Genomic DNA, 26,844 nt, shown 5'->3' with positions numbered 1-26,844 from the left:
TGTATATAGACCTTGCAGCCTGCCGATACAATCCATCGGGATGCCGTCTGTGTATCAGTCGGATAGCCAGCAATTCCGCCACCACAACAGCAAAATAGCTGTTTCTCCGTACGGAGCAAGGCTATTCTCTTAAAATAACTTTAAGAGGTTTCATAACGTCTAATACACGAACCTTACGGTATGTATTATCAGACGACGCAGGCAGCATGCACCCAGTTAGATTGATAGGCGCGGTCATTCGAAGCGAATGATCGAATTTTTTTGGGCGGTATGAATCCGGTAAGCGAATGCTAACCCGATCCTTATGGAACATAGTAAGATCCGGGTCTGAAAACATGACGTGTAAGTCGCTAACACGTCTACCAGACGTAACCGCCACTAAAAAGTCGTTTTCCAACTTAACAGTTGTAACGACGGGTTGGCCAAGTCATAAACGAGAGGAGTGGGTAACCATTCCAATACTCGAGACAAATTTCACGACCGGATGCAGTCTGTCCACGCCTGCAAGAAAACGCTGTACCCGGGGTATTGTCAAAACAAGGCACCCTCAACGGGTATGTGGAAGGCTGAAATAGCCAGGGAGTAGGCCTCGAATCGTAGAAGCGGCTAAGCCAGATTCTAAACGAGACGGTAATAACTCCAATACTTCAACTACAGTCGAAGAAAAGGGATCGAGAATCCCTCTATTTCCACACCAGCGCGCATAACAGGCCCATCTATCCTCACACACTGTACATTCGTGGAATCCGTCCACGAAGCCAGAATTGTGTCTGCAACTGATGGAGGAATTCCGCTCTTTTGGAGACGATTCCGGACAGTGGCCAGGCCACCCACTGAATCCTGGGAATTGGGGTGAGACTGGCCGTCCTGGGATAGTAGGTTCGGTCGCCGCGGTAATAGTACCGGCGGCTACACTAGCGACCTGAGTATTACCGGAAACCAGCGTTGAGACGGCCACAGAGGTGCGAGAAGCACTAGTAGCCGCGCTGGTTGGGTGGCAAGCTGAGACAGAACTTTGGAAATCAGGGGAATTGGCGTAAACGCCGACACCACCCTGTCCGTCCAGTCCCGCTGAAAGGCGTCGGTGGCAATCGCTCTCGGATCAGGAATCCGCGAACAAAAACCCCGGAATCTAGTTCGTCACTCCAGAGGCAAACAGATCCACCTAGAACGACCCAGACAACTGGGAGATAATCCCGAATATCTCCCGATCGAGCAACCACTCGTGGGGAGCCAGAACACGTCGTGAGAGCGCATCTGCACGCACGTTGTCGACCCCTGGGAGATACACAGGCATAACCCGTATGCTGAACTGATCGCACCATAGTAGAAAACTGCCACGCCTCCTGAAGGAGCGACGGAGAGACAGTGCCGCCCTGCTTCAGAATGTAGGACATCGCCGTCTGGTTGTCCATCTCTAGACAAACCACTCGGCTTCGAACCTGATCCACGAAGCGTTCGAACACCAACGTCACAGCTCTCAACTCTAACACATTGATGTGCAAGGTCGCCTCTTGGTCGGACAATAGTCCCGACATCGCGAGGTCGCCCAGGACGCATCCCCCCCAACCCTGTGAGGGAGGCATCCGTCTGAACTGTGAGCGACGGTACCGGGGTCATCAGAGGTAAACCTTTGAATAGATTCCCGGTATCTGTCCACCACCGCAAGTGACGTATCAACCACTGGGGAATAGCCAGATTCTTCTCGTAGCTCTCCGAGTGGGACCACTGTTGTGCTAACGCCTGCTGAATGGAACGCATTCTCCGACGTGCACGCCAGACTATGTCCACCGTCGCCGCCATGTTGCCTAGCAACTGAAGCCACGTCCGTGCTGAGGCAATATGGGACTGAAGGAACCTTAACACTATGCCCTGTACCTTGAAAATGCGCTCTTGGGACAGAGAAACCACCCCTCGGGTTGTCTCGAACCTCGCCCCTAAGAAAACCAGATCCTGCCTCGGCACCAGTTGATTTTTAAGATAGATAACCCAACCTAGCCTGGTGAGAATATCCATCACCTACTGTGTGGATTCTCGACTTAGGTGTTGGGAGAGCGCTCTGAGGATCCATTCGTCCAGGTACGGGAAACAAAAGTTGCCCTGCGCCCTGGCGACCTGAACTGGTACTAGCATGAGTTTGGTGAACACCCTTGGCGCCGTGGAGATGCCGAAGGGGAGCACACGAAACTGATAACAAACCCCGTCGAAGGAAAACCGAAGGTATTTCCTGAACTCGGGATGCATCGGTACATGGAGGTATGCGTCTTTGAGGTCGATTAACGTAAGCCAATCCCCTGCCTCTACAGACGAGATCACTAACCTCAGTGTCTCCATCTTGAAAGACGGCACCTCTATCAAGTTGTTCAAACCCTTGAGATTTAGAATGGGTCTGAACCCTCCGTTCTTTTTGGTTACCAGGAAATAAGTGGAGTAAAACCCCATAGTCTCCTGTCCTGATGGAACCATCTCTATAGTTGCCTTGTCCAGTAAAGACTGAATTTCGGAACGGAGGATTGCCACCTTTTCCGGCGACTTCGGCACCGGAGTGCAGCGAATCCCGGCAAAAGGAGTAAGCTCTCGCTTCCACTGTGGCGTGTGGCCATCCCTGAGTAATAACGGGAGGCGACCACCCACAGGAATTTCGGGTAGAAGGCAAAGTGTCCCGGCCGACGGCAGAGATTGCCGCTTGCAACGGGACAACTGAGGGCTCCGGAGGTACTCCCTTTACCCCTGCCCTTGCTCTTCCGTGCCTGTAGTGGAGCAGTCCACTTCGGCGCATCCTTAGACTGAGTCGCAGGATAGCTTGAGTTGAGGACCGAAGGCCGCGAGCGAGGGGTGGAGGGTTGTTCAAGAAAAGACTTAAGAGTCCTTGAATTGACTAACGGCCTCCGCAGTCTCACTAACTCCCGTCAAAGCCCCCGGGAACAGGGTCAAGCCCAGTCGGAAAGGCAGAGACAGCAGTGCCTGCTGTGTAGCCGGTGAATACCTGGCGACAGCCATAACCTACGAAGGCCAATCACAGCATACATCATCTGACTCGTGAACGCATTGAGTCGCGCGTCAAATGTGAATGCACCTCCGTAAGTTGCCGCTCTAACGTGGACGAGGAAAAATCCTCGTCCTCGTCCTCCTGCGACACCACCTGCCTCTGCAAGACAGAGAGGTAGGCTGAGTGCACCGCAACCTTAAGTTGCTGCACGGCGTTCCGATATTGCTTTTCAAAGGAGCGGAAACCGAGCGCAACACCTGGTTCGATGAGGTACAAAGCGGCAAGCGGCGACCCTGACAAGCCGACGCCTGGCAGTGGCCAGACGACCCCCCAAGCGCGATCGAGGCGTACACGCACTCGTCGACAACGGAAGGGTCAAATAGCGCATCGTCCCCCATCAAGTAGCCGGTCAAGCTCCGGGAGATCGAACCGCGAACGGCTACCCTACAGGAGCGGATTAATTACCTCACTGAGGAGTGAAGGTAAAATAGGCAATTGAGCCCCAGCCACCCTACACGGAGCAAACGCTTCCCCAAGAAGACGAAACTCCGCGGGATCGGGGGCGTCTGCAGGGACGACCACCTGCGGCACAGCCCCTTGATCTCGGCTACCCTGCACGCAGTAAACACTTCCCAGGAAGACGAAACTCCGTGGAATCGGGTCAGTGCTACCGCGATCCATTCGCGTACCTGCCCCGGGGACGAACGGAGCGAAAAGCTCTGAATCGGCCTCCGTCGGTTCGCCGAAAAAAGAAGGCGTCGAGACCTCGTGAGATCGACCGCCGAAGTAGGGACCCCGATGCACTGAGCGGAACTGATGCAGGCGGCAAAGCCGGTGCTCGAACCGTCAGTTTGGTTGCCGGTAACCCCGACGCACAAGGGACCCGTCAACAAGGACAACAGACCCAGAAGAGCCGAGTTGTCGGAGTCGGCCTACCTCTGGTTCACTGAAAAACCAGGGTGCCGAGACCCTGTGGTGTCGATTGCCGAAGCAGGAACACCCGATGCACTGAGCGGAACCGAGGCAGGCGGCAAAGCCGGTGCTCGAGAACCACCAGTTAGGTTGCCGGTAACCCCGACGCACAAGGGACCCGTCAACAAGGACAACAGACCCAGAAGAGCCGAGTTGTCGGAGTCGGCCTACCTCTGGTTCACTGAAAAACCAGGGTGCCGAGACCCCGTGGTGTCGACTGCCGAAGCAGGAACACCCGATGCACTGAGCGGAACCGAGGCAGGCGGCAAAGCCGGTGCTCGAGAACCACCAGTTAGGTTGCCGGTAACCCTGACGCACAAGGGACCCGTCAACAAGGACAACAGACCCAGAAGAGCCGAGATGTCCGAGTCGGCCTACCCCTGGCTCATTGAAGAACCAGGGTGCCGAGACCCCGTTGTGTCGACTGCCGAAGCAGGAACACCCGATGCACTGAGCGGAACCGAGGCAGGCGGCAAAGCCGGTGCTCGAACCGTCAGTTTGGTTGCCGGTAACCCCGACGCACAAGGGACCCGTCAACAAGGACAACAGACCCAGAAGAGCCGAGTTGTCGGAGTCGGCCTACCTCTGGTTCACTGAAAAACCAGGGTGCCGAGACCCCGTGGTGTCGACTGCCGAAGCAGGAACACCCGATGCACTGAGTGGAACTGAGGCAGGCGGCAAAGCCGGTGCTCGAGAACCACCAGTTAGGTTGCCGGTAACCCCGACGCACAAGGGACCCGTCAACAAGGACAACAGACCCAGAAGAGCCGAGATGTCCGAGTCGGCCTACCCCTGGCTCATTGAAGAACCAGGGTGTCGAGACCCTGTGGGGTCGGCTGCCGAAGCAGGGACACCCGATGCACTGAGCGGAACCGAGGCAGGCGGCAAAGCCGGTGCTCGAGAACCACCAGTTAGGTTGCCGGTGACCAACGGTACGAGACCCGATGGACCGGCGCCGGCAAGCGGAATTGCACCCGAGCCGGTGCTCGGTGCAAAACCCCTAGAGCCAGCTGGGAAAACGACACCAGAGCCGTAGCTTGGATCTGAGATTCCCACAGGGACAGCACCCGTGCCTGAGCCTAGACCCAAGACTTGGGTGCACCCCGAAACTGTAACAATCAGAACCAACTAATGGTAACTGATGTACAGAAAACATACCCAATTGAACACACAATATGCAAAATATAAACGCACGGGCGATAATAAATTGCCAAAATACATTAACCCAGCTAAACAAGAAAGTATAAGCGGATAAATGCAATAACAAGTGTGCACACACAAGTGCGTAATGCAATGAAAAAGACGAAAAGTCTTAAAAACCAACATCCCCATTTTGACTGAAACAAGAACAAATGGGTTAAGACATCTTAGCATGTAAAAAATACTAATAAGAAACACGTAGGAATAAGTGAGACGCAAGCGAAACACTTCCCGCACTAAAAAGAAGCCATAAAGACCGCCATCTTGCCTGCCACGTGACAGGAAGATAGGACCCGACCGGCAAAGTTACAACAATATATGAATGAAAATTTCAGCCAAGAAATTCCAGCTAACGCCCGTGCGAAAGAAAAGGAACCATGCATACAGTAGCTGACTCTTTCTCACTCATAATTCCGTAGGCAGATAGCACAAAAACTATCTAAATGGACCACACACGTCTTTCTAGTCGAACGACAGCATGAAAAGTGAGGTGCGAGGTAGACGGCCAGAGTTACCTGCTCTTGGCTGTAGGGGGCCTGGGGGGCCCTGTAAAGGTTGTCCCACAAGACAAAAACGAGATTTTTGTTTTGTAAATATTTTATTATCAAAATAGTTACAACTGTCGTAGGGATTTTTGATGGACATAAAAATGCTTATATGTACCCCAAGGAGGACTTCTTCTGAAAAAGAATCACCAGTGTGGAAACAATAACAAATAAATAAATAAATAAATTAACAAATAAATGTGCTTTACACCGAGATCTCCAATATTCCAGCAGTATCATGTAATTATGTAATGGTTGCCTGACACACCAGTAGTTGATACCATGATCAACAATCCATGATGATACACAGTTGTACACACTTGCTCCTCATTCATGCTGCCTGTCAACAAGCAAGGCCTACTGTGTATATGCCCCAGAACACTCGTGATTTTAAGAGACAGTATAAGTCACCTGTAGATAGCATCCCTGAACTCCGGAGTCATGTACAACGTCTGCAGCAAACTGTTCAGGTAACATGTCATGGCCTGGTTCACCAAGCCAACATATCCTGTAAGAAGTACACAAGAACTGACTTCAGTATTGTGGGACTCTAATAGAAAATGAAAAGGTGTGTATTAGCACACAAAGTTTTTTCATGTAAATAACTCCCTATGCACACAGTCAATTTTAAAAAAATATGTCTAACATACAAACTACACAAATTACTTAATTAAACATCAGTACAGAACTGTTGCCAAATTTATGCAATCAAACAGTGCCAAAAAGCACGTAAGTTACACCCCCTGTATTATCTGTCACTGAGGAATAATAGGTTGGTATGTGTGGCCTCTCTCCATGGGAAAAATAGTAAAAAGAAGAGCCAATCAAAAGCATGGAATCACCTGCAATATATACTGAACAGCAAAAGAAATGCAACTGTTTTTTTGGTCATTTGTTTTGAAACAGAAGACATAAATATCAATGCTTACTTTTTATGAGGCTTCATTATTTAAAAACTTACATTTCTTTTGCTGTTCAGTGTATTTACTCAGTGTTGACAGAGGCAAAACCAAAACCCCTAGAAACTCTCAGGAAAGACCACTCCTTCTGCACTGTCCTGTTCACTTTGCCTGATTGCTATCTGTGCATAATGACCTGGACAATTGGAACAGTATCTTTACATGTGGATCTTGGTACCACAACAACTGAGGTGGATGGAGGCTAGTGTTCTCACCTGTGTCAGATTTAATTAGAGATGAGGTGTATGAGTATGAGGAGTCTGTGTGTGACGCAGAGGAGTAGTTGGTGTAGGTTTCGCCGCTGGTGTACGAAGTGCTGCTGGAGGCTTGACTCTCGTAGCCAGATGTGGACGTCTCACTCTGGTAATACACCATGGTCACACATATTGAGACTGGTGAAACCACTTATTGTATTTCATACTGCAATACACACCATGGTCACACATACTGAGACTGGTGAAACCACTTATTGTATTTCATACTGCAATACACACCATGGTCACACATACTGAGACTGGTGAAACCACTTATTGTATTTCATACTGCAATACACACCATGGGCGCACATACTGAGACTAGTGAAACCACTTATTATTGTATTTCATACTGCAATACACACCATGGTCACAAATATTGAGACTGGTGAAACCACTTATTGTATTTCATACTGCAATACACACCATGGTCACACATACTGAGACTGGTGAAACCACTTATTGTATTTCATACTGCAATACACACCATGGTCACACATACTGAGACTGGTGAAACCACTTATTGTATTTCATACTGCAATACACACCATGGTCACACATACTGAGACTGGTGAAACCACTTATTGTATTTCATACTGCAATACACACCATGGGCGCACATACTGAGACTAGTGAAACCACTTATTATTGTATTTCATACTGCAATACACACCATGGTCACACATATTGAGACTGGTGAAACCACTTATTGTATTTCATACTGCAATACACACCATGGGCACACATACTGAGACTAGTGAAACCACTTATTGTATTTCATACTGCAATACACACCATGGTCACACATACTGAGACTGGTGAAACCACTTATTGTATTTCATACTGCAATACACACCATGGTCACACATACTGAGACTGGTGAAACCACTTATTGTATTTCATACTGCAATACACACCATGGTCACACACACTGAGACTAGTGAAACCACTTATTTAAAACACACACCATTTTTTACCTGAAATATACACAATTTCGGAAGTGTATATTTGCAATATTACACACACAAGGACTAATGAATAACTAAATATTCATTGAAGAACATCTCTCAGAATGGTGGTGTGGATGTACACCTTGTAAATACTAACAGTAAATTGATAATTAATTAAATAATTAAATGTTCAAACTAACCTCCATCTTTTTGGGCGTCACTCCATCCCTCTCATGGACAGTGAAGGAGTGTTTTCGTATGTTTGGAAGTACGATAGATCCAAGTGCTTTATCCTGTATGTCACTGAGAATGACCTGGATGCAACACGAGACAGCATGTCATTTACTAGTACAGGTTACTTGGGCAAAACAGTATCGCACAACTTGAACATTGTGAATATTCAACACCTTCATAACAAATAAACATAATCTACTCTGTCTGTGTGTCTGTGTGTGTGGGGTGGGTGGGAGGTTTGGGTGTTGGGTGTGTGTGTGTGTGGTTGGGTGTGTGTGTGGTTGGGTGTGTGTGTGGTTGGGTGTGTGTGTGTATGTGCGTGTTCATCTTCTAGGTACAGTTATGGGTACGTTTATGTGAGTAACAATGAATATGTGGCTAAATTTGATAATCTAACAAATATTATCACAGTCTTCAACTGTCACAAGGGTTAAAAATGTCATGATTAGTTAATGGTGATACATATATTCTCAAGGCTATAATTTTAACACATACAAAGAACAGTCTAGTCATGTTTGTAGCAAGTTTTGTCCTGTGCTGTCTTTATCAAACTTCCAGAAATATTATAGTACGGATTTCCAAAGTAATTGTTTGAAAGGTATGTTTCAGAAGTTGACAAATATATGACAAGAACTTGTTATCCATAAAAAGTGTCACACATTCCCCTGAAGTAAGTTTCACAGTTCCTAAAATTTGTGACTTAAGTCTCATACTATGTTGTGTCCCTGGGCAAGGCACTTCGTCCATATTGCACTAACTCCACCCAGCTGTTTAAAATGGGTACCTGAGAAGCAGATGTACGGACCTATATGTTCATGCTTAGTGCTTAGTAACATCTTTAAAGTACAATTATGTCCGGGTAATAATGTAACGCCGGAGAGTAGCATCGCAGATTCTAGGCACAAAATTTAATATTATTGTTTTTATTACTGATGGGGTGATGTTCCTCTCTAGACAGGCCATGAATTCTTTAACCATTCCGCAACCCAACTGACCCCTATGTCTGCATCTATCAGCATAGCATGTGTACTCACATCATCATCACCTCCGCCATGTGAAACTTCATAGTGAATGAGGACAGTGTCAGGGTGGTAGTTACAGATCTTGGTTATCTCCCTTAGCGCCTCCCTCACTGGGGTGGATGCTGGGAGGTTTAGACTGTATTTGCAGCCAGGCTTGGTCAGACTCACCAGGTCCGTGATGATACACAGCACCCTTTCCTCATCAGCAACACACACACCCTGCAGTGAAACACACCTAACTTATAGAATAACACTTTGAACAGAGAGTGCAAGAGTTTAGTTTTACACCACGCTCAGCAATATTCCAGGAATAGGGCAGTGGTCTTTGAATAATCGAAGGAGGACCTGACAATCCAGTGATCAACAGCATGAGTAGCGATCTATGCAACTGGGATACTATGATGTGTAAACAAAGTTAATGAGTCTGACTACCAGATCCTATTAGTCACTTTCAAACTGTCTCACACTGGTCTTTGAAGGGCATTTAGAAGTGAAATACATAAGAATGAAGATTTTTATGGATATCAACTTTTTTGTTATGAGAACACAACGTTTTGGAGTTAATTTTCGGAGTAAGCATTAACTCTGAAACGTTGTGTTCTCATAATAAAGAAGTTGATAGCCATAAAAATCTTCATTCTTATGTATCACACTGGGCTTTAATCACCAAGTGAAAATCAGAAAGGACCTGTGACACTCCTGGGATTGAAACAATGCTTAATTTTGGTGCCATGGTTCTGTTAATACTCAAATGGCACAGATGAAATATTGTCAATAAGTCCTGAATAATATAGAAAATGCAATACATTTGACCACCCTAAAATTTTTTTCAGTAAATGAGTCCTCTCCTGTATTGGGACAAACAATCCACTTTCTAAAATACTTACCACTCATTACGGACACTCCCAAGCCCAGATTTAAATCAGCAAACTCTTGAAAAAATAATTTTCATCATCATTTCTAATTTACTCCAGCTACAATTTCCTTTCAGCACCTGCTCTGAAATATTGACAGTCAAGAACCTTCCATGCAGTTTGACATGAATGTGTATCATGATATAGGAATAATGCCCTCTGGGTCATTGTATGTTTTTTACCTTTCAGTAAATTGTAACAGAGTTACAGCATTAAAACCATTACAAATCATAGCAGGCCGTTATTGCTTTTCCATATCACAATATTTGTTGAAAGTGTCCTGATAACTAAGAGATTCATTTGAGATGATATACGTCATGAAACACGTCAAAGCAGAAGTCATACTGATTTCATAGATCAGCTGCCAATTTCTGAGCATCATGCTTGTTACTTTATTAACTTTGAAAACAAAATGTAAATACGTATAATTTTGAAAAACACAAACTGGTATTGTCCAAATTATTGTCATATATATTTATTTCTATTTCATCTCAAGGTCATGGTTGGTACTTGAAACATGGTGACTGTCTTAGTTATTGCTGATTCTGACATATCATATATTAGGGTAAACTGCACTTTACGGGTCCCCGGAAGTGTACGTGACAGACACGCGCAGAAGCCATATTTACATCGAAGCGAGCACTAACGCTGACGCCATTTTTTGTTTACTCCGGCGAGTTACTGCCGCTGTTCTATGGCCTTGTTTGACCTATTAAATTACCTTTGGGTTATAATCGAGAATCAGCTCAAGACCTTCATTCCTCAACATTATTTTAGGGTCAGTATTATGTCATGGTATTGTCAATTGCAGTGTTTATTCATTTTTTAAGATCACGATACAATTTCCCAGTGCTAACCGAATGTATTATTTTTTTTGCAATCTCATATTTCAACAGAATGGGGGGTTTTAGGGGGGCAGGTGCCCCCCTACATTATTTTTACATATTACTTATCATTTCTTTTCTATTCCTAATAAACAAAAAGAGGTGAGTTTATTTGATGTCTAATATCAAAACGCTTCACTTACATTACAAGAACAAACCTCCGCTTGCATTAAATTTATCCGACTCCTGAACACCATTTTCTTTATTTTCAATTTCAATCATTAAAGTATGCATGGTTTTTTGGGGTTGTCAAACGCACGGCGGATAAACGCAAGAAATGTTACAAAAGGATCATCAAAACAACGTAAATATTTTTACCTCACGATGAACTATCAAACAATCCTTTTGCAGTTCCATACCTGGGCAGGGACGCTTTCACCACTCTCCACGTACTCTCAGTTTTATTTGTGTACACACCATTCTCTGCATTCACAAATTCCTTACCATGATTTACTGTCGCATGCACATATCCCATCTCATTCAAGTTGTGGCATACCTTGTAACCCACTACCTTATTTGGAACATTCGACACGTGCGTCCACATTTGACCAATCAGAGAAAAGGAACGTCATGAGGATTTCCCTTTGATTACTAACGATTGGATTAATGTTTTGGAGGATTACTAAAATTCGTGTTTAAAACTCTCGTCTTTCAGACGAAGTTTTAAACTAAACTTTTGCCAGTAAACACGAAAATGACCTCTAAATTCGTCTAAAATGCCTCCTAACAGAGATCAGCCCGCTCTCGCGTGCTTTTCTTTTATATATGATGCGCTGTGCGCGTCGCCGAAGGCGCGTACACGTTACTATAGAATACATTCTACTTCCGGGTGACTGCCGAAGGCAGGGACCCGTAAACTGCAGGTGTCCCCATATATTATCATCCATTACACCTGTCTGTTGTTTTTAAATGAAATGCATCTGTTGACAAACAAGAGAACACTAGACAAGTGATATTGTGACACAAATGTGGTCACTAGAGCAGACATTTTTCTGGCAAAGTAAAACTTTGAGGTTACTGACTCTGGCTTGCAAACATCACTTCAAAACGGAACCCTTCCTGTCCCTTTCCAATTTCTGTGATGTATATTCACTTATTACAATGACTGGCCACAGCTAGCAATTAATTACCTACATGTTTGACAGAGTGTTCCAACATCAATACATACTGAACGTATATGAAAGTAAAAGTTGCAATAAATGCAGATGACCCTGGATCTATAAATGTTTACAGTCTGACTACTGCACTGAACTGAAATCTTGAACTTCCCCTTAGAAAACAAGATCTGTCCGGGGAACAGTAAACTGGGTCAAAGATATCATGACCGGAATTACTCAGATATGACTTCAGCTGATATTCTGGAAACATATTGCCAAGGGCATAGCATGACAGAAATGATCATTAAGACTTAAAGTGTGATATTTCGTTTTTCGAGGACTGGTCTAACACCGAATAGACTTACCTCCATTGGCACAATTTGAGTCAGGTCGTTTTCACCAGTTACCATTTCTCGTAAGACCTACTTTTGAAACATGATTAACCAAATGTTTAAGTTATCCCACAGACCCATAAGCACTCATTTTATGTTGATCTTTTAGCGTACAGTTTCGAAACAGTGCATTACACAGAACACTATGGCCGATAGAACTCTCGCAAAGTCACAACCGGAAGTTTCGACATCGATAACGTCCTTCACCTTCCCTCTTTCTTCGCGTGGATCCCGTCAAGATGAGGTGGGTGCCAGAGGCTGTGACAAATCTGCTAACATCGTCAATATTTTGATGCATTACTAGGTAGACATTAAGATACATTGTTCCTGGTGATAAGGCTATTCTAGCTAGATCCCTATATATGTCACTTATGATTGTAATATATGTTTTATTTCCACTTCGGATTAAAGCATCTTTCTGCCGAATGTGAATTTTTTAAGATTTACGTGTATTCAGAGCTATGTTTCGCAGGCCTAACTTTCTGATCATATGAATTGACAACGATGGTGCGTTGATGTTTTCCTCCTAAATCTTTGCATTGTGTGTAAATGTGAATCTACATAGTTCTGAAAACCACATGTCGAACCAACAGTTGCACAATACCAGAAAATATATCAGTAAGGTAAATAAATATTTAAAGGAGCGCCTTTAGAATCCAGCATCACAGTCTCTCGTGAGGACATTCTCAGCCGTAGGTCACATGTTACCCGAGACAGGCAACCAGTTTGTGAGAACCCTTTGAACGCGAACCCGGGACCTTGGGATTGTTAGCCCAACAGCTAACAGACTGAGCGGTGTCCACATTGTTGCACAATGCACAAATTTAACTTGTCATTCCTGTGACATCATGGAAATGAATGGAAAGAGTCGAATGGGTTACAGACAATTGCGAATGTTACGGGTAGACGTGGTGCTCGTGCTTTCAATCTGCTGATGGTTGCTGAATGACCCCGATGCCCTTTGGCACAATCATCCTATTCTTTTAATCTACAAGATACCTTGTGTGCAATGAGCTGATATGGTTCAAACTGAAAACAGTTGACGTCAGATGTTATCGCGGTGCACACATAAATGACGTGCTTGTATAAAAATCATTGGGTGTTTTCGTGACAGATAAGTGTTGTAGGGAACACAGTAAGGATAATGTGGATCGCTCTAAGGAATCAATGAGACATGGGCATGTTTAGTGATGGCATGGGGGTGAGCTAGACTTCAAATCATTTCAGAAAATATGTAGATCTAGAGGTGACAGTGGCTGGAGTGCAGAGTCTGAGGCCGATTTCCATTAGTCCAAAATTTCTACATTAAAACATTTTATCGTTTATTTAACTTTGACGTTTTTGATCCCACTTTTTTTGTGTGAACAAAGTATTAAAAATGCTAAAGGAAAGCAAATGGTATTCATGCGTCCCGGTCCCTAGCCTTTACCCAAAACCCTAGACCAACCCTAAACCCTTGAAATAATTCTGATGAATAGAGTACGTTGACCAAAACAGCATGAAAATGGCTGATGTGTCCAGTGTAGTGCATTCTCCCACTTCGAAAAAATAAATGAATAAACTCCATTTGATTGTAATGGTGCAAATTGCTGAATGACAAAGATATACATGTATATTAGTTTACATTTAAAATTCATTTGATCCAAATAGTTACTTTTGAAACGGAAATATAAAATATATTTAGATTATTTAAATTGACCAAAACTGTGAATAATAGAATACAGCAAAATGTGACCAGTGTAAGGCATTCTAACTAAATTTGAAAAATACAAAATATATATATATACACAAAATATAACACCTCAGCACCTCTTAATACAAAGAAATTTGAGCATATTAGTCCCCCTCCAAAAAAATGTAAAATTGGTGCTTGCGAAAAAATGCGCATCCGCCGTTGAACTACTACTGGAAACTCGCTACATCGTTGGGTTTCTGCAATGACATGGCTGGTAGAGATTAAACGCCAGTGAGCGGAACTTATGCGCACTCACTGAGCTTGATGACCTTGTTGCTATGCCGGTCTCATAGGGCATTGTTTTAAGAACATTCTTTTGAACAAAGTCACCTGCAATTCCGTAAAATAGTATTATGACATGTCTTTGAAGAGTGTGGTGCTGTATTCCAAAGGTAGGCCGTAATTCCACTATTCAGAATTCTTACTTAAAATAAAAAATATCGAGGTGTTAGTGACTGCCTTCGACGTCAATGCATATTCTACACTAAAGAATCTCAGGTGTCAAAACGACCCGTGAAGGTCACTGGGTAGAATAGGCCTTCAGCAAGCCATGCTTGCCATAAAAATGGACTAATCTTGTCGCAAGAGGCGACTTTGTTGACACATGTCATCGGTTCCCAATTGTGCAGATTGATACTCTTTTGGTTGGTCACTGAATTGTCTGGTCCAAACTCGATTATTTATGGACTGCCACCATTTAGCTGGAATATTGCTGAGTGCAGCGTAAAACTAAACTCACTCGTGGGTATCAAAACATACTCTAACAAACATAGAGCGGGCAGAAACGCAGCATATTAATGGTATATACAGAGTTTACAGGATAAGTGAAAAATTGAGGGCCCTAGATTCACACACCATACCAACATTCCTCAGAATCCTGACGTTCCTTCATTTTTACCAGTATATTGAGTGATTGCGCTCCACTCATTGCCATTTGCAGCTTATTTGTTTTACTTTCTGACATTCATCCTTTGTATTATCCTCATGGTGAGCATGTATTTGTTACAGTATGTTATGTTATTTGCTTTGCTTTGGTTTTTTTCACAGTAAAATCAACAGAGACAACTTGCGAGAGTCCATTAGCACTGTGATCCAGAAGTCGAAAAGCAAGAAACGCAAGTTTCTGGAATCTGTGGAACTTCAGATTTCCTTGAAGAATTATGATCCCCAAAAGGACAAGCGTTTTTCTGGAACCATCAAGTATGCTTTGGGCAACATGTTTGCCTTGACCCACTTTTAACATCTGGCTCCTGATAGAATCATTGATAACGCGTTCACTTAGAAGTAGATAGGTTGTCTTGTAAGCAGGTTCAGAATGGTGATAATTTATCATTACAATGAAAATGGTGATAATTTTCCATTACATCGAAACCAGTGTATTAACATTAACCCTGATTTAGAATGTCTTGAAGTCATTTGTAACAAGTCTATTTGAAAATTCTCATTGGTTGATTGATAATTCTGTAAGCAAATTAACAATTACAAAATCTTGCTTTAGTTGTATGAGCCAGATGTTACTGCTGGGTAGTTGGGTACGCCACCTGACGGGACCTCCACCCAGGGTCTTAAAATAATTGGGTAGGCCCCAGAGCTTGCCTCTGGTGCCGACCAATCACTGTCCTTAGCTTCACTTGTGTACCTGTTCCTTGATCAACGGTGCAGGTAGAGCCTTATGTGTGATTCCATTATTGGTATATTTTGACAAAAGCAAGAGAACCAGAAGAATAATCGAAAATGTTAAGAAAAACAATCTGTTTTTAATTCAGTGTATACTACAGTCTAGACCCTACTAATAAAAACACAACTTAAGTATAAACTATGCTTGGTAATGATGTTAATTTGCTGAAATATGTTAATTTGCTGAAATAACTAGACCCAAAAAAGTATGTTGACAAACATGGGTCCATGTTATGCTTTATGAATCTAGTGATCTGGTATGAAAACAAACTGAATGTTTCACATGTTGATCAAGTTTACTGTCTTTCTTTTGTGTACTTCATTGCTACTCTTTCCTACATGAAGGCTCCGACATGTGCCTCGTCCCAAGATGAAGGTCTGCATTCTTGGTGACCAGGTCCATGTTGATCAAGCGAAGGCAAATGACGTACCTTGCATGGACGCTGACCAGCTGAAGAAGCTGAACAAGGACAAGAAACTTGTCAAAAAATTGGGTAGGTGGCCATCAGTCATGGCAGATCTTGACACGGATAAATTTTATTGTAGAGGTGTCATTAGATTGAAAAGTTCATGATTGACATTGACCATCAGGGTATATTATGTATCTAAAACTAAGATAAATGGTTAATCTGTTTATATATAACATAAATCCTGTGAAAACGTGATGGTTATAATGAATTAAGTGTATCCTAAACAAATGTTCCTGCACTTAATGAGCTGTCCTCTTATAGCCTGATTTGAATGTTGCAGCAAAGAAGTATGATGCTTTCCTAGCATCAGAGTCTCTGATCAAGCAGATTCCAAGGATCTTGGGCCCAGGCCTGAACAAAGCTGGCAAGTTCCCCTCAGCCCTCACTCACCAGGAGTCCATCCCCTCCAAACTGGATGAAGTCCGCTCCACCATCAAGTTCCAAATGAAGAAGGTAACCTCTCCATTACATAATATTATTGGCAAGCAGTAGTCACAAACATACAAAATTTGCTGAAATGGTTGCATTAATGGGCAAGCCAGAAACAAGTGACCATGGGTTGAAATTCCAGTTAATGTTTAATACCTACAGCACTACAGGCTTCTCTCCATATTTATGAAGTGTTTCTTGGTATAACAGATATATTGTACATAGTGATGTGCTCACTTGCTCACATGGTTGTGAAGGAATAGAATTCTGGTGCAAGCAAGTGTAGAAATTAACTGCTATAGTTATAAGTTGTTAGCCAAATCTTATGCAGAGATAGTCACGATATGGCTGAAATAGGGCCTATGTGACATAAGATCTTAACTCACTCGCTTATACTGAGAATTCTCTGTCCAGCACGTGATAAAATTTCTTTTCATTTCCTGTCACCAATGATGTGAACATTTTGTGCATGTATTACCTTACATTACAAGTGGGGAACTTTAGTTTCTGAGGTTACATGGAAATGAAGATGAATGCTATGTTAAGCGATGACAAAGAATTGTTTTGATTCCATCAAGCCTACAAGAATGAGGTAGACAGTCACCTGAAACTGTCTTGACCAGGATGTTTCACAAAAGTGTCTGAAGGAAAAACAAATCCGGCATTTAGAGTTGATTAACATGTTCAGTGTTTCAAACCATGAATCTTGTCTCTTCTTTGCCCAGGTTCTGTGTTTGTCCGTGTGTATTGGCCACATCAACATGACAGAAGAAGAGTTGTACACCAACATCAACTTGGCGGTCAACTTCCTGGTGTCCCTTCTAAAGAAGAACTGGCAGAACGTCCGCGCTCTCTACATCAAGAGCACCATGGGTCCCTCATTCAGAATCTACTAAACATGTACTTGACTTTTAATAAAGTCACTGAGAGGGAGAAACCTTTTGTTTGTTTGGATAGTTTTAGCTTTAACACATACATATGCTGGTGAGTGTCCCAAGTGGTAAAAGATGCATTCCTTTGATATTTTAGCACTTTCTCAAACACTTAGTTGACCTACTGAGATATAGCTGAAATACTGATTGATGCCTGGCTGTGAGTTATGGTTTGAATCCAGCACCGGATTCGACCTGACAAAAGTAGTAGAATGTGTACTTTTCAGAGTAGGTGAAATCCCAAACAGTACATGTTACTGACTTGCCCACTAATACAGTGTATTGTCATGGCGATAACAGATTCTTGCAAATATGTTGTGTATTGTACAGCTGTCCCAGAAAAATTACTGTACCATGATGAATTCAGCTGCTATGTTCTGCAATCAAGAACCAAGAAAGGCTTCATACATGTACTCCGAGCTTGTACACTGATCAATCATGTCTGCTTTAGTTGAAAGTAAGGTCAAACTAATGTATGTATGGCGATGAGATGGCAACACTGTTGAAACTAGCAACTTACATTGAGGTGCTGACTAGCATGGAAATGGTCATGGCAAATCTAGGTTTTATGACAAGGATCCAATGTTTATTTAAATGCGCCCCATGCGTCGTCTGTCTGTGCACATTCATCTCTTGCTGAGCAGAACTTTAAAACAGTTCACTATTTCTTTACCAAACGTGGCGCATATGTAGATCTGGTGGTGTACTGTTGCGTAGCCTTTTGGTAGTTTTTTTGTTTTCTGAATTAAATGTTTTTGTTGATTCCATGGCAACAGGTTTGACTTGCACTGAAGTTGGTGGTAGTGCTCTTTTCCAGAGCAGAACTCCAAAACTGTTCACTGTTTCTTCACCACATTTGGCACATAGCATGGTCTAGTGGTGTACTGGTACCTTTTGGAATTCTGATTAATTTATTTTGGCATTTCCATGGCAATACATATGACTTCGACTGAAATTGTTGGTTGTGCTCCTTTCAGAAGCAGAACTTTCCTTTCATTACTTCTGTTCCACACCAAAACATTTGGCATAATCATAACTTGCAGACATTCATGAAGGATATTTCACCATTGTGGGTGATATTGATGACTTATCTTGTTACAACTAATTAACATTTGCGATAAGCACCCCCAGTTCATTTAGTACAAATTGCACCATGACACTCATATAAAGACAACTGAAATCATTCATCAGTGATAAGATATATTGATATTTCAGGAAAAATATAGAAAAATCATAACTATGGAAACATGAAACCATAATACTGTCTGTAAATGCTGTCTGGTATCTGGAAGAATAGTCTGATCATAAACTGAATCATCGCATCAAGGATTTCTGATTGCAAATGTGTGTCATCTGCTTAATGTGACTTATTGCAGTCAGGCCAAGGTGAGCTAGAGAAGTCAGTAATACTGCAACAATTTTGGCTGGATTCTGCTTGAGCATCAATTGTTCCACACTGCCCCCTGTATTCGCCTGTCCCGCAATGCATCATCAGGTGTGGCAGCAAGTACGTCCCCAGTCGCTGATGCATATGCCTGAAATACAGATAGTCTATTACCACAACATGCTGACACCCAGCAATGGATCTTTATCCCTTGCATATGAACTTGGTGCGCCTAGTGGCTGCAATAGCTGTATGATCCCCAGGGGCTTGGATTGATAAAACATGATGTACCATTAAGGTGGACATTCAGTGATCAAGGGAGAAACAAAGTGCCAAAAGAGCATGTCAGTAGGGTGGACTATAGCGCTACATGAATAACCATACAGTGATAATGCATGTTTGGAGTTTGTGTTTCGGGTACACTAGTTCAGGGCCAATTCTCCCTTCAAGTACCTGAAGACGATGCTCTGAAAACATTGTTACCCATTAAGGTATTCGGTCTTAAGCTTGCAGCTGCTCACCATTTTCCTATCCGTATAGTGTGTGTTAGCCAAGGATTGAGAGTTCATGATGTAGGCAGATCCTGGTCGAGAGGACTGGAACCGGATGTAGTCGGCTGCTGGGAAACCATTTTCTACTGGGGACACCTGTGACAAGGGATTAAGATAAAATCATCATATTCTTGGATTATGTTCATCAAAGCATTGATAGATTAATATGTGGGATGGGCATAAGTCATTGAAAGGAACATCGTTACTGTTTGTCGACAGTATTTTAGGCAATTCTTTGCCCCTTCATGCAGACGTCAAAGCAAACAATAAGGACAATAACCACGCAACTTATCCGTCTTCATATTTTCAGGTGATAAAAGCAACCAAACAGTCTCAAACATAGCTCAAGACTCAACTTCAACAACAAATGTCGGTCAAGTGCAAGGCTAAAATAACATTAGATGCGTTTTGTTATATAGTCAACGCCTCGTCTGTCCGTCCGTCTGTCCGTAATCATTTTGTTTTCGGAGCATAACTCCGAAACAGTTCCATATTTTTAGACCAAACTTCATAGATTTAATGGTCTCAACCTATACTTGTGCCTTTTGCTATTTACAGAGTTTTGGCATTTCTATTTTTTTTTGTTTTTCCAATGGAACATTTTGGTGTTAGTCTAATGGTTGGGTGTGTTTCGTTTCCGGAGCTGAACTCTAAAACTCTTCAATATTTTTCTGCAAAACTTGGCAGATATATCAATCAGAAATTAAAATGGTGCCTTTTGCTATATACAGGTTTTTCTGATTTATCGTTTTCTGGGTTTCCATGGAAACGTTTCGGACTGAGTCTCAAAACAGAGGGATGGGCTTCGTTTCCGGAGCTGAACTCAAAAACTTCAATATTTTTCTGCAAAACGTGGTACATTTATCAATCGGAACCTAGAGTGGTGCCTTTCGCTACTTACAGGTTTTTGTGAGTTATTATTTTCTTGGATTTCATGGAAACGTTTCGGACTTAGTCTCAAAAGTGAGGTGTGTTTCATTTCCGGAGCAGAACTAAAAAACTTAATATCTGTCAGTGTAACTTGGTAGATATGTGTGGCAGATCCCAAAGTGGTGCCTTTTGGAATTTACAGGTTTTTGTGATTTATTATTTTCTTGGTTCCATGAACATGTTGCAGACTGTTTCTGGAGCACAACTCGAAAACCATTTCATATTTTTCAAAAGATCTTGGCAGATATATGAGACAGATCTTGAAATGGTGACTTTTTCTGATTACAGATACATGGCATTTATATTTTTCATGAATTCCATGGAAACAATTCAGACATGGTCTAAAAACACAATAAGTAACTGTCAGATGATTAGTCATTTCAAATATGTGGGGGCTGGGGGTATATGTCATCTTCTGATGACTCTTGTTGAGTTCTGTTGAAACTCTTTAAAGAAGCATACAGTGCCGAAAGATGAAGCAGCAGTAAAATATCCCCTGAATGCCAATTTGTCACAGGGATTAGGAAATCTTGCAGAACATGTTTTTAAGAATTGATGAATTCCATGGGTTCCACAGCGAAAGCTGTTTCATTGCCTGTTCATATCGGAACTGCATCACAATTTGTGAAATATGTCTAACCTTCTTGATGATGTCCATTCTAATCAGGTCAGACTTGGGTGTTCTCTTGCACCCAGCAGCTGAAACAGAAAACAAATAAATGCAACCCATACCTAACCTATTGGTAACATGATACACTGCAAGCAGAATCTATATCTACATCCACCAGATTGTGTATGAGTAACTCAAGGGGCAAACCTACCAAAACAATTTTATAGGAAGCATTTGAAGTGTTCAGTGATCTGGGTGCTGGTGTACTAAAGAACCTTAGAGCTGTGCTAATTGTAAGTCTGTGTTAAAGTGTGGGAATAATGATCAGTTTAATGCTAAGATCACTGTGTACTTACCAGCAAAGAATGGCCATATGGAATCTAGTGCTGATGCAAAGTCTATTGCAGTTCTGTAAGAAGAAAGGCATAATTGTCAGTTTGAAATACCTTGGTATCTGATCACATGTGCATTTGCTTAACCCTATCACAGTTGGGAGCTCTGTACCTACTGAACTTAGTTTGCAGCAGTAATGTATTCACTTTCCACAAACTGCCTGGGCCATGGTTTGTCCTCTATACACAGCTATCTTAACGTGCTTGTACTGGTTGTCAGTTGTACACAGCAATGATAATCCACACAGCCTAGTTGTCATTTGTATACATATTTCAGTACCTCACTTGCCCTGGTTGTCCGTTGTATAGAGATCTGATAATCCACCTGCCCTGGTTGTCCATCATATACAGATCCAATAACTTACCCACCCAGGTTGTCCATCTTATACAGATCTGATAACTGGCCTGCCCTGAGTGTCCGTCGTATACATATTTGATAACTCATCTGCCCTAGGTGTTCGTTGTATACAGATCCCATAACTTACCTGTCCTGGTTGTCCGTTGTATACAGATCTGATAACTCCCCTGCCCTGGTTGTCCCTGGTGAAACTAGATCCAATAACTCCGCTTCCCTGGTTGTCCCTGGTGAAACTATATCTGATAACTCACCTGCCCTGGTTGTCCGCCATATACAGATCCAAAAACTCACCTGCCCTGGTTGTCTGCTGTATACAGATCAGGTTCATGTGGCATCAGTTTCAGAATGACCTTGCCATGACCTTGGAAAGAAGCACAGTGAAGGGGTGTCCATTGTGTTCCCCTGTTGAGGATGTTGATGTCTGCTCTGAAAGTTGTTAATTAATGGCTGTGTACAATGGCATGAACTACTCCCTTAAAAACATTGTTTATTTCCTTTTATGTTTTCTGAAACAATGAGGAAACAAATGTCTGATCAGAATCTGGTGTCCTCTCTGTCATTACAGTTTCTGTTGGTGAGTAAGTGAGTGAGTTTAGGTTTACGCCACACACTGCAATATTCCAATTCTGGTCTGTAAATAATCCAGACTGGACCAGACAATCCATTGATCAAATGGCATGAGCTGATATCAATGCAGTTTTGAACTGATGACATGTGTCAACCAAACCAGCGAGCCTGACCACCCGATCCTGTTAGTTGCCTCTTAAGACAAGCATGGGTTACTGAAGGCCAATATTCTAATGCATGGGTCAGTTTCTGTTGGTACAGTCATACACTGGTAAATGAGATGTAGGTATTGTGACATTACCGCCTAGTTCCTCACACTGGGTGGTTAGGTGATATACTTCCAAGGGAGCTGATAATGAGAGCAAAGCACCCACTAAGCCACTGACTGGGCAAACTTAATGAACTGACTTATAGTCTTCTTCTGTTCACAAATTGCAGCAAACATTCATGCTAAAGTCGAATTGAGATCTTTTTCAATACTACTAAGAAAAAAATCACAACACTTGGCAATCACAATCCCAGCTAATATCCTAAAAAAACAGCATTTACTAACTTACAATAAACAAACTTAAAAAATCAGAGCATACCAGTATCTCACATACCTTGTTACTCTTTATTATGATGAATGTATCACATACCATGATAAACTTTATTGGTGGTTAAATGGTGGCTTGTTTTATGTATGTATCTAAACAGTTTTCTAAAAGTGACCATTTACATTGACGATAGTACTGGATGAGCAGTGGTGTCACAGTGGAACCGATTCTGTCAGGTTCATTGATCAAAGAAGTGTTGCATTCTCAGTAAAGTTTACATCCACGTTACAATTTACTCACATCAGTTTTCTGAAACTGAAACAGAAACTTCTATATGAAACTGACATGTCACCACAGAATATAAACCTGAAGTTAGTTTTGTTTGTTTACACTAATGTGAGTGTATGAATCAGTCTAATCAATGGGGTTGCTCTTCACACGTCAGGAAAGTGCTTCATCATCTTTGTTAACCGAAGGGAAGTAACTCCTGTATGCCTAAATGATAAGATTTAAAGTTTGCAGACAGTGACCAAAAATATGTTGATTTCTGTCAAAAGGGTGAAAGAATATATAAAGTCCTCTACAATTGTGAGTGAGATTTATTGAATGTACTATGTCAAATGTGCAGACTTTCACATTTTTTACTTCAGAAATAAAAGTATATACCACAATTAATAACATAGGTTTTAGGTTTTTTTTCACTGGGTGCAGATAACTGGTATTTTTAAAAAGGTCTGGTTATTAAAGATTCTGTTTAAGAATCTGTCCTGTGTGATCAAGGATGTCCAGAAAAAGAAGAGCTGAGACTCATCGTGATTCACTCTCTGTATAGAGAATACAGTACACATATAGCAGCGAGAGCCACAGGTCAAGGTAACGTAGATGAAAAGTCATATACATTCTAAATGTGTAGATAATCGTTATTTGATTATTGACAACAGTAACCTGACAGGAAAGTGGTACTTTCCTTCCCCTAATGTTGTACAAGTTGACACAATGACATCTTCAACTGCGGCTCCTATATCTCATGGTTGTAAAGACACATAGTGTTATTTCCATTAATTTTTAGTGGTAACACTTTTCTGGAGTTTATAGCATTGCAGCAATAATATTTCTCCTCAGAGGTAGTCAGTAGTTAATGTTCTCACTGATAACTTGCTGTGTCTACACTGTGTATGTTTCTTTAAACGGCCAGATCTCAGGATGGCAACTAGCCTGTATGTCCTGTGAAGCAATTGCAAGTAATAAAGATCAGAATTCAAATTATCAGTTGAAATGAAACTTTAGCAGGTCCTAACTCCTGGCTCAAGTCCCTCATTGTTATTATCACTGGTGTGTTTACTCACATGTCAGACCTTTATGAACCATAGTGACTGACTGACTGAGTCTTGTCTTGAAAGGCTTGTAATTAATACTTTCTTACCCTACATTTCATATAAATCATTATTTGATTCCCCCAACCCCACCCAGCTAACTTTGTAGTGAAATTTGTGTCAGTCTTGATTTTCTTGTTGGTACATAATAAATGCATCTAATCTATAGATTCTTTGATATATTTACACAAATTATCATGTAACATATTGCAGAGTCTATGGCAATAAATGTATCTCATTCATGATACAAAGATTTGTTAGCAACAAATTACAGAGGTACAGACAAGATGTATATCTGTGTAAATTAAGCAAATATCCATGTGAGAGGTCAATTCTTATTAAGTCAGTATTGGGAACAAGTATGCATGATTTTTTGTAAATACTCAACATATTAAATCTGACGTGTACACACAAAAATGTCAAATCTTATCTTGCGTACCAGTGCATTGATAACCTAACTGAGGTATACTGAGAGGTTCTATTTCAGCATGTGAACACAGCAACTTGCAGTCTTTCCCATTGTTTCTCATATTACAGATTAAATATAAATAACCATTAAACCTACAATAATATTGTACAATAAAAGGAAAATCACTAAATACGCAGTTGAGTTTGAGTGAGGTGGGTACAATTTATTTGGTTACTCAAAGGAAAATTAGGATGCCCAACTGAGAAGAACACATGCGAGTACATTTCTCAATGACCCAAAAGGTTTATCTGTTGCTCTGAAATTATCTTTGACAGGTGACTCATGTTTTAATATTTTAAGGCAAAGACAGGCAAGCAACATTGCCCTGGTTGGGATTTCTAGAAAGGATAAAATCTGATGGTGGTCAAAGATTCAAACACTTTAAAATTACAATGTGTGAACCCCCTATCTGTGTCTCCAACTGCGATATTGCGGAATATTGTTATCGGCAGCATAAACTCCCTCCCTCACTCCAAACTAAGGACAGGAAACTTGGTTCTTCCTCACCCTGCTTTGAGTAGTGCCTCCACTATGTCTGCATAGCCCCAGAATGCTGCAATAGCCAGAGGGCTCATGCCATCAGGAGAAAGACCGTTAACGTCCGCTCCTTCCACAAGCAACTGTTGAACTGACTGAAAAAAACCCAAAAATATCATATGGTACTGCTGCTGAAACACTGTTGAAACAGGTTACTTGTCAGCTGCATAAAAGAGATCTAGCTACTTGAATAAAATATTTGGCATGTACATCTGTCACAAATAAATAATTTTGGTATATTTATAGAATGGAAACACTGGTAATTTCAGGAAGGGAGATAACTCTGGTTGCCTAATCAGTGGCAACTTTCATACAATAGCCACGTGTTATACAACTTCCAAAACGCTTACACCCAAACTCTATTTTGATATTATTAAGTAAGCTTAGTTAAATTGCATTGGAATGTACAAACATGTCGAAACTAGTCACTTCAACAAACGTCAAAAAGTTGGTCATTATTCCATTCATATTCGTGAGTTTTTCTGTTTATTGAAACAGGCTAGGTGTTATCAGTTAAAAACACACCTTATATCCATTAGATTGATGGATTACATTTGTAAAAGCAGAGGTATTCAATTTGAATTTGTTTTGCTCTGGAACTATTTTTGCAATGTTCAGCTGTCAAATGAAGCTTGGCCATTTGAAAATGCAGGTCCCCAAAAACAATCCACGATTAGGTCTATACTTTGAAATCAGTTATCAGCACCGGGCCTGACTAGTAAAGCTCTGTGATGTACAAACACAGGCCCACCTTTATACACCAAAATAAGTGAGCCTACATTTGGAAGAAACTACAGTATTCATTTGTTTTTAATTTGCTCCTAGTTGTGGATGGGAATATATAAATAAAACAGAACACACTCGAATAAGAATGGACGTATAATGGAGAGAATTTGTTTAGCCTAGATGTGATGGGTTTCCTACTGTCATTAATTACTCATTGTCAAAATGTACGTTGAATTAATTGTATCCCGATAGGACACCAATCGCGACTCGCGGCGTCATCTGGCTTTTGGGGATGACGCCCCGGGGTAGATTCTAGTTTATGTTATTGTTTACTCTATCGCCGTTGCTGAAAAGCAGAGCTAAATGTACCGCTTGTAAACAAATCAGACTGTAGCGGTACCTTTGAAATGAGAAGATCTGAACAGCTGCACTACCAGGACATGCTAAAAATAGACATATGTCACATGTTGCATAGTAATTCCCATGGAAACCCGATGTCAGTTGATTTTTCCGAGTAATAATAAAGCATTGTCCAAATGTTGTATACCATTTTGTGACTCCTTTCGGTTATGTATAATGTTAAGGTAAGTTCTGCAAGTAAAACATTTCGTTACATACATGTTTTCATTGAATATTTACCGAAATATCACCGCTAGCCACAGCCCCAGTCAGTTGCATGGTCGCCGCCATTTTGAATGACGAAAGAGTCACGTGATCCAATGACAACACCCAACATGTGCTCGCGGCTGAAAAACA

At 41.9% G+C, this 26,844-nt stretch overlaps 3 protein-coding genes across 3 annotated transcripts in view; 1 reads left to right on the top strand and 2 right to left on the bottom strand.

Annotated features, from left to right (window-relative positions):
* Positions 1–12,610, bottom strand: part of LOC137287233 (ubiquitin carboxyl-terminal hydrolase 47-like) — a 41,841-nt gene extending 29,231 nt beyond the window's left edge. Inside the window, exons 1-5 of the mRNA XM_067819427.1 lie at positions 12,386–12,610; positions 9,138–9,344; positions 8,070–8,183; positions 6,881–7,025; positions 6,118–6,214 (exon numbers count right to left, since the gene is read on the bottom strand). Of these exons, the coding sequence (XP_067675528.1) occupies positions 6,118–6,214; positions 6,881–7,025; positions 8,070–8,183; positions 9,138–9,344; positions 12,386–12,430 (608 nt within the window). The 5' untranslated portion in view covers positions 12,431–12,610. The remainder of the gene's footprint in view (positions 1–6,117; positions 6,215–6,880; positions 7,026–8,069; positions 8,184–9,137; positions 9,345–12,385) is intronic.
* Positions 12,568–17,635, top strand: LOC137287236 (large ribosomal subunit protein uL1-like). Its single transcript, XM_067819428.1, has 5 exons — positions 12,568–12,656; positions 15,195–15,347; positions 16,170–16,318; positions 16,575–16,747; positions 17,449–17,635. Exons 1-5 carry the CDS (start codon positions 12,652–12,654, stop codon positions 17,617–17,619), a joined length of 651 nt encoding a protein of 216 aa, XP_067675529.1. The 5' UTR covers positions 12,568–12,651; the 3' UTR covers positions 17,620–17,635.
* Positions 17,636–18,842: 1,207 nt separating this feature from the next.
* On the bottom strand, positions 18,843–26,791 carry LOC137287344 (uncharacterized). The gene is made up of 7 exons (XM_067819596.1): positions 26,728–26,791; positions 25,333–25,457; positions 22,172–22,306; positions 21,487–21,539; positions 21,161–21,219; positions 19,561–19,686; positions 18,843–19,190 (listed from the first exon to the last, which is right to left on the bottom strand). Exons 1-7 carry the CDS (start codon positions 26,776–26,778, stop codon positions 19,098–19,100), a joined length of 642 nt encoding a protein of 213 aa, XP_067675697.1. The 5' UTR covers positions 26,779–26,791; the 3' UTR covers positions 18,843–19,097.
* Between the last annotated feature and the right edge of the window lie 53 nt (positions 26,792–26,844).

The sequence above is a fragment of the Haliotis asinina genome, chromosome 6 (assembly GCF_037392515.1).
Source record: "Haliotis asinina isolate JCU_RB_2024 chromosome 6, JCU_Hal_asi_v2, whole genome shotgun sequence".
Classification (NCBI taxonomy): Eukaryota; Metazoa; Mollusca; class Gastropoda; order Lepetellida; family Haliotidae; genus Haliotis; species Haliotis asinina.
The sequence above is the reverse complement of the archived record's forward strand: the minus strand, read 5'-3'. Positions and strand labels throughout refer to the sequence as shown.

Coding starts and splice junctions, on each gene's coding strand:
- LOC137287344 (XM_067819596.1), bottom strand. CDS start 26,778: ATGGCGGCGACCATGCAACTGACTGGGGCTGTGGCTAGCGGTGATATT. Junction 25,458..26,727: donor TGGCTAGCGGTGATATTTCG/GTAAATATTCAA, acceptor GGTTTTTTTCAG/TCAGTTCAACAGTTGCTTGT. Junction 19,687..21,160: donor GAATGGACATCATCAAGAAG/GTTAGACATATT, acceptor CCCTTGTCACAG/GTGTCCCCAGTAGAAAATGG.
- LOC137287236 (XM_067819428.1), top strand. Junction 15,348..16,169: donor CGTTTTTCTGGAACCATCAA/GTATGCTTTGGG, acceptor TCCTACATGAAG/GCTCCGACATGTGCCTCGTC. Junction 16,748..17,448: donor TCAAGTTCCAAATGAAGAAG/GTAACCTCTCCA, acceptor TTCTTTGCCCAG/GTTCTGTGTTTGTCCGTGTG.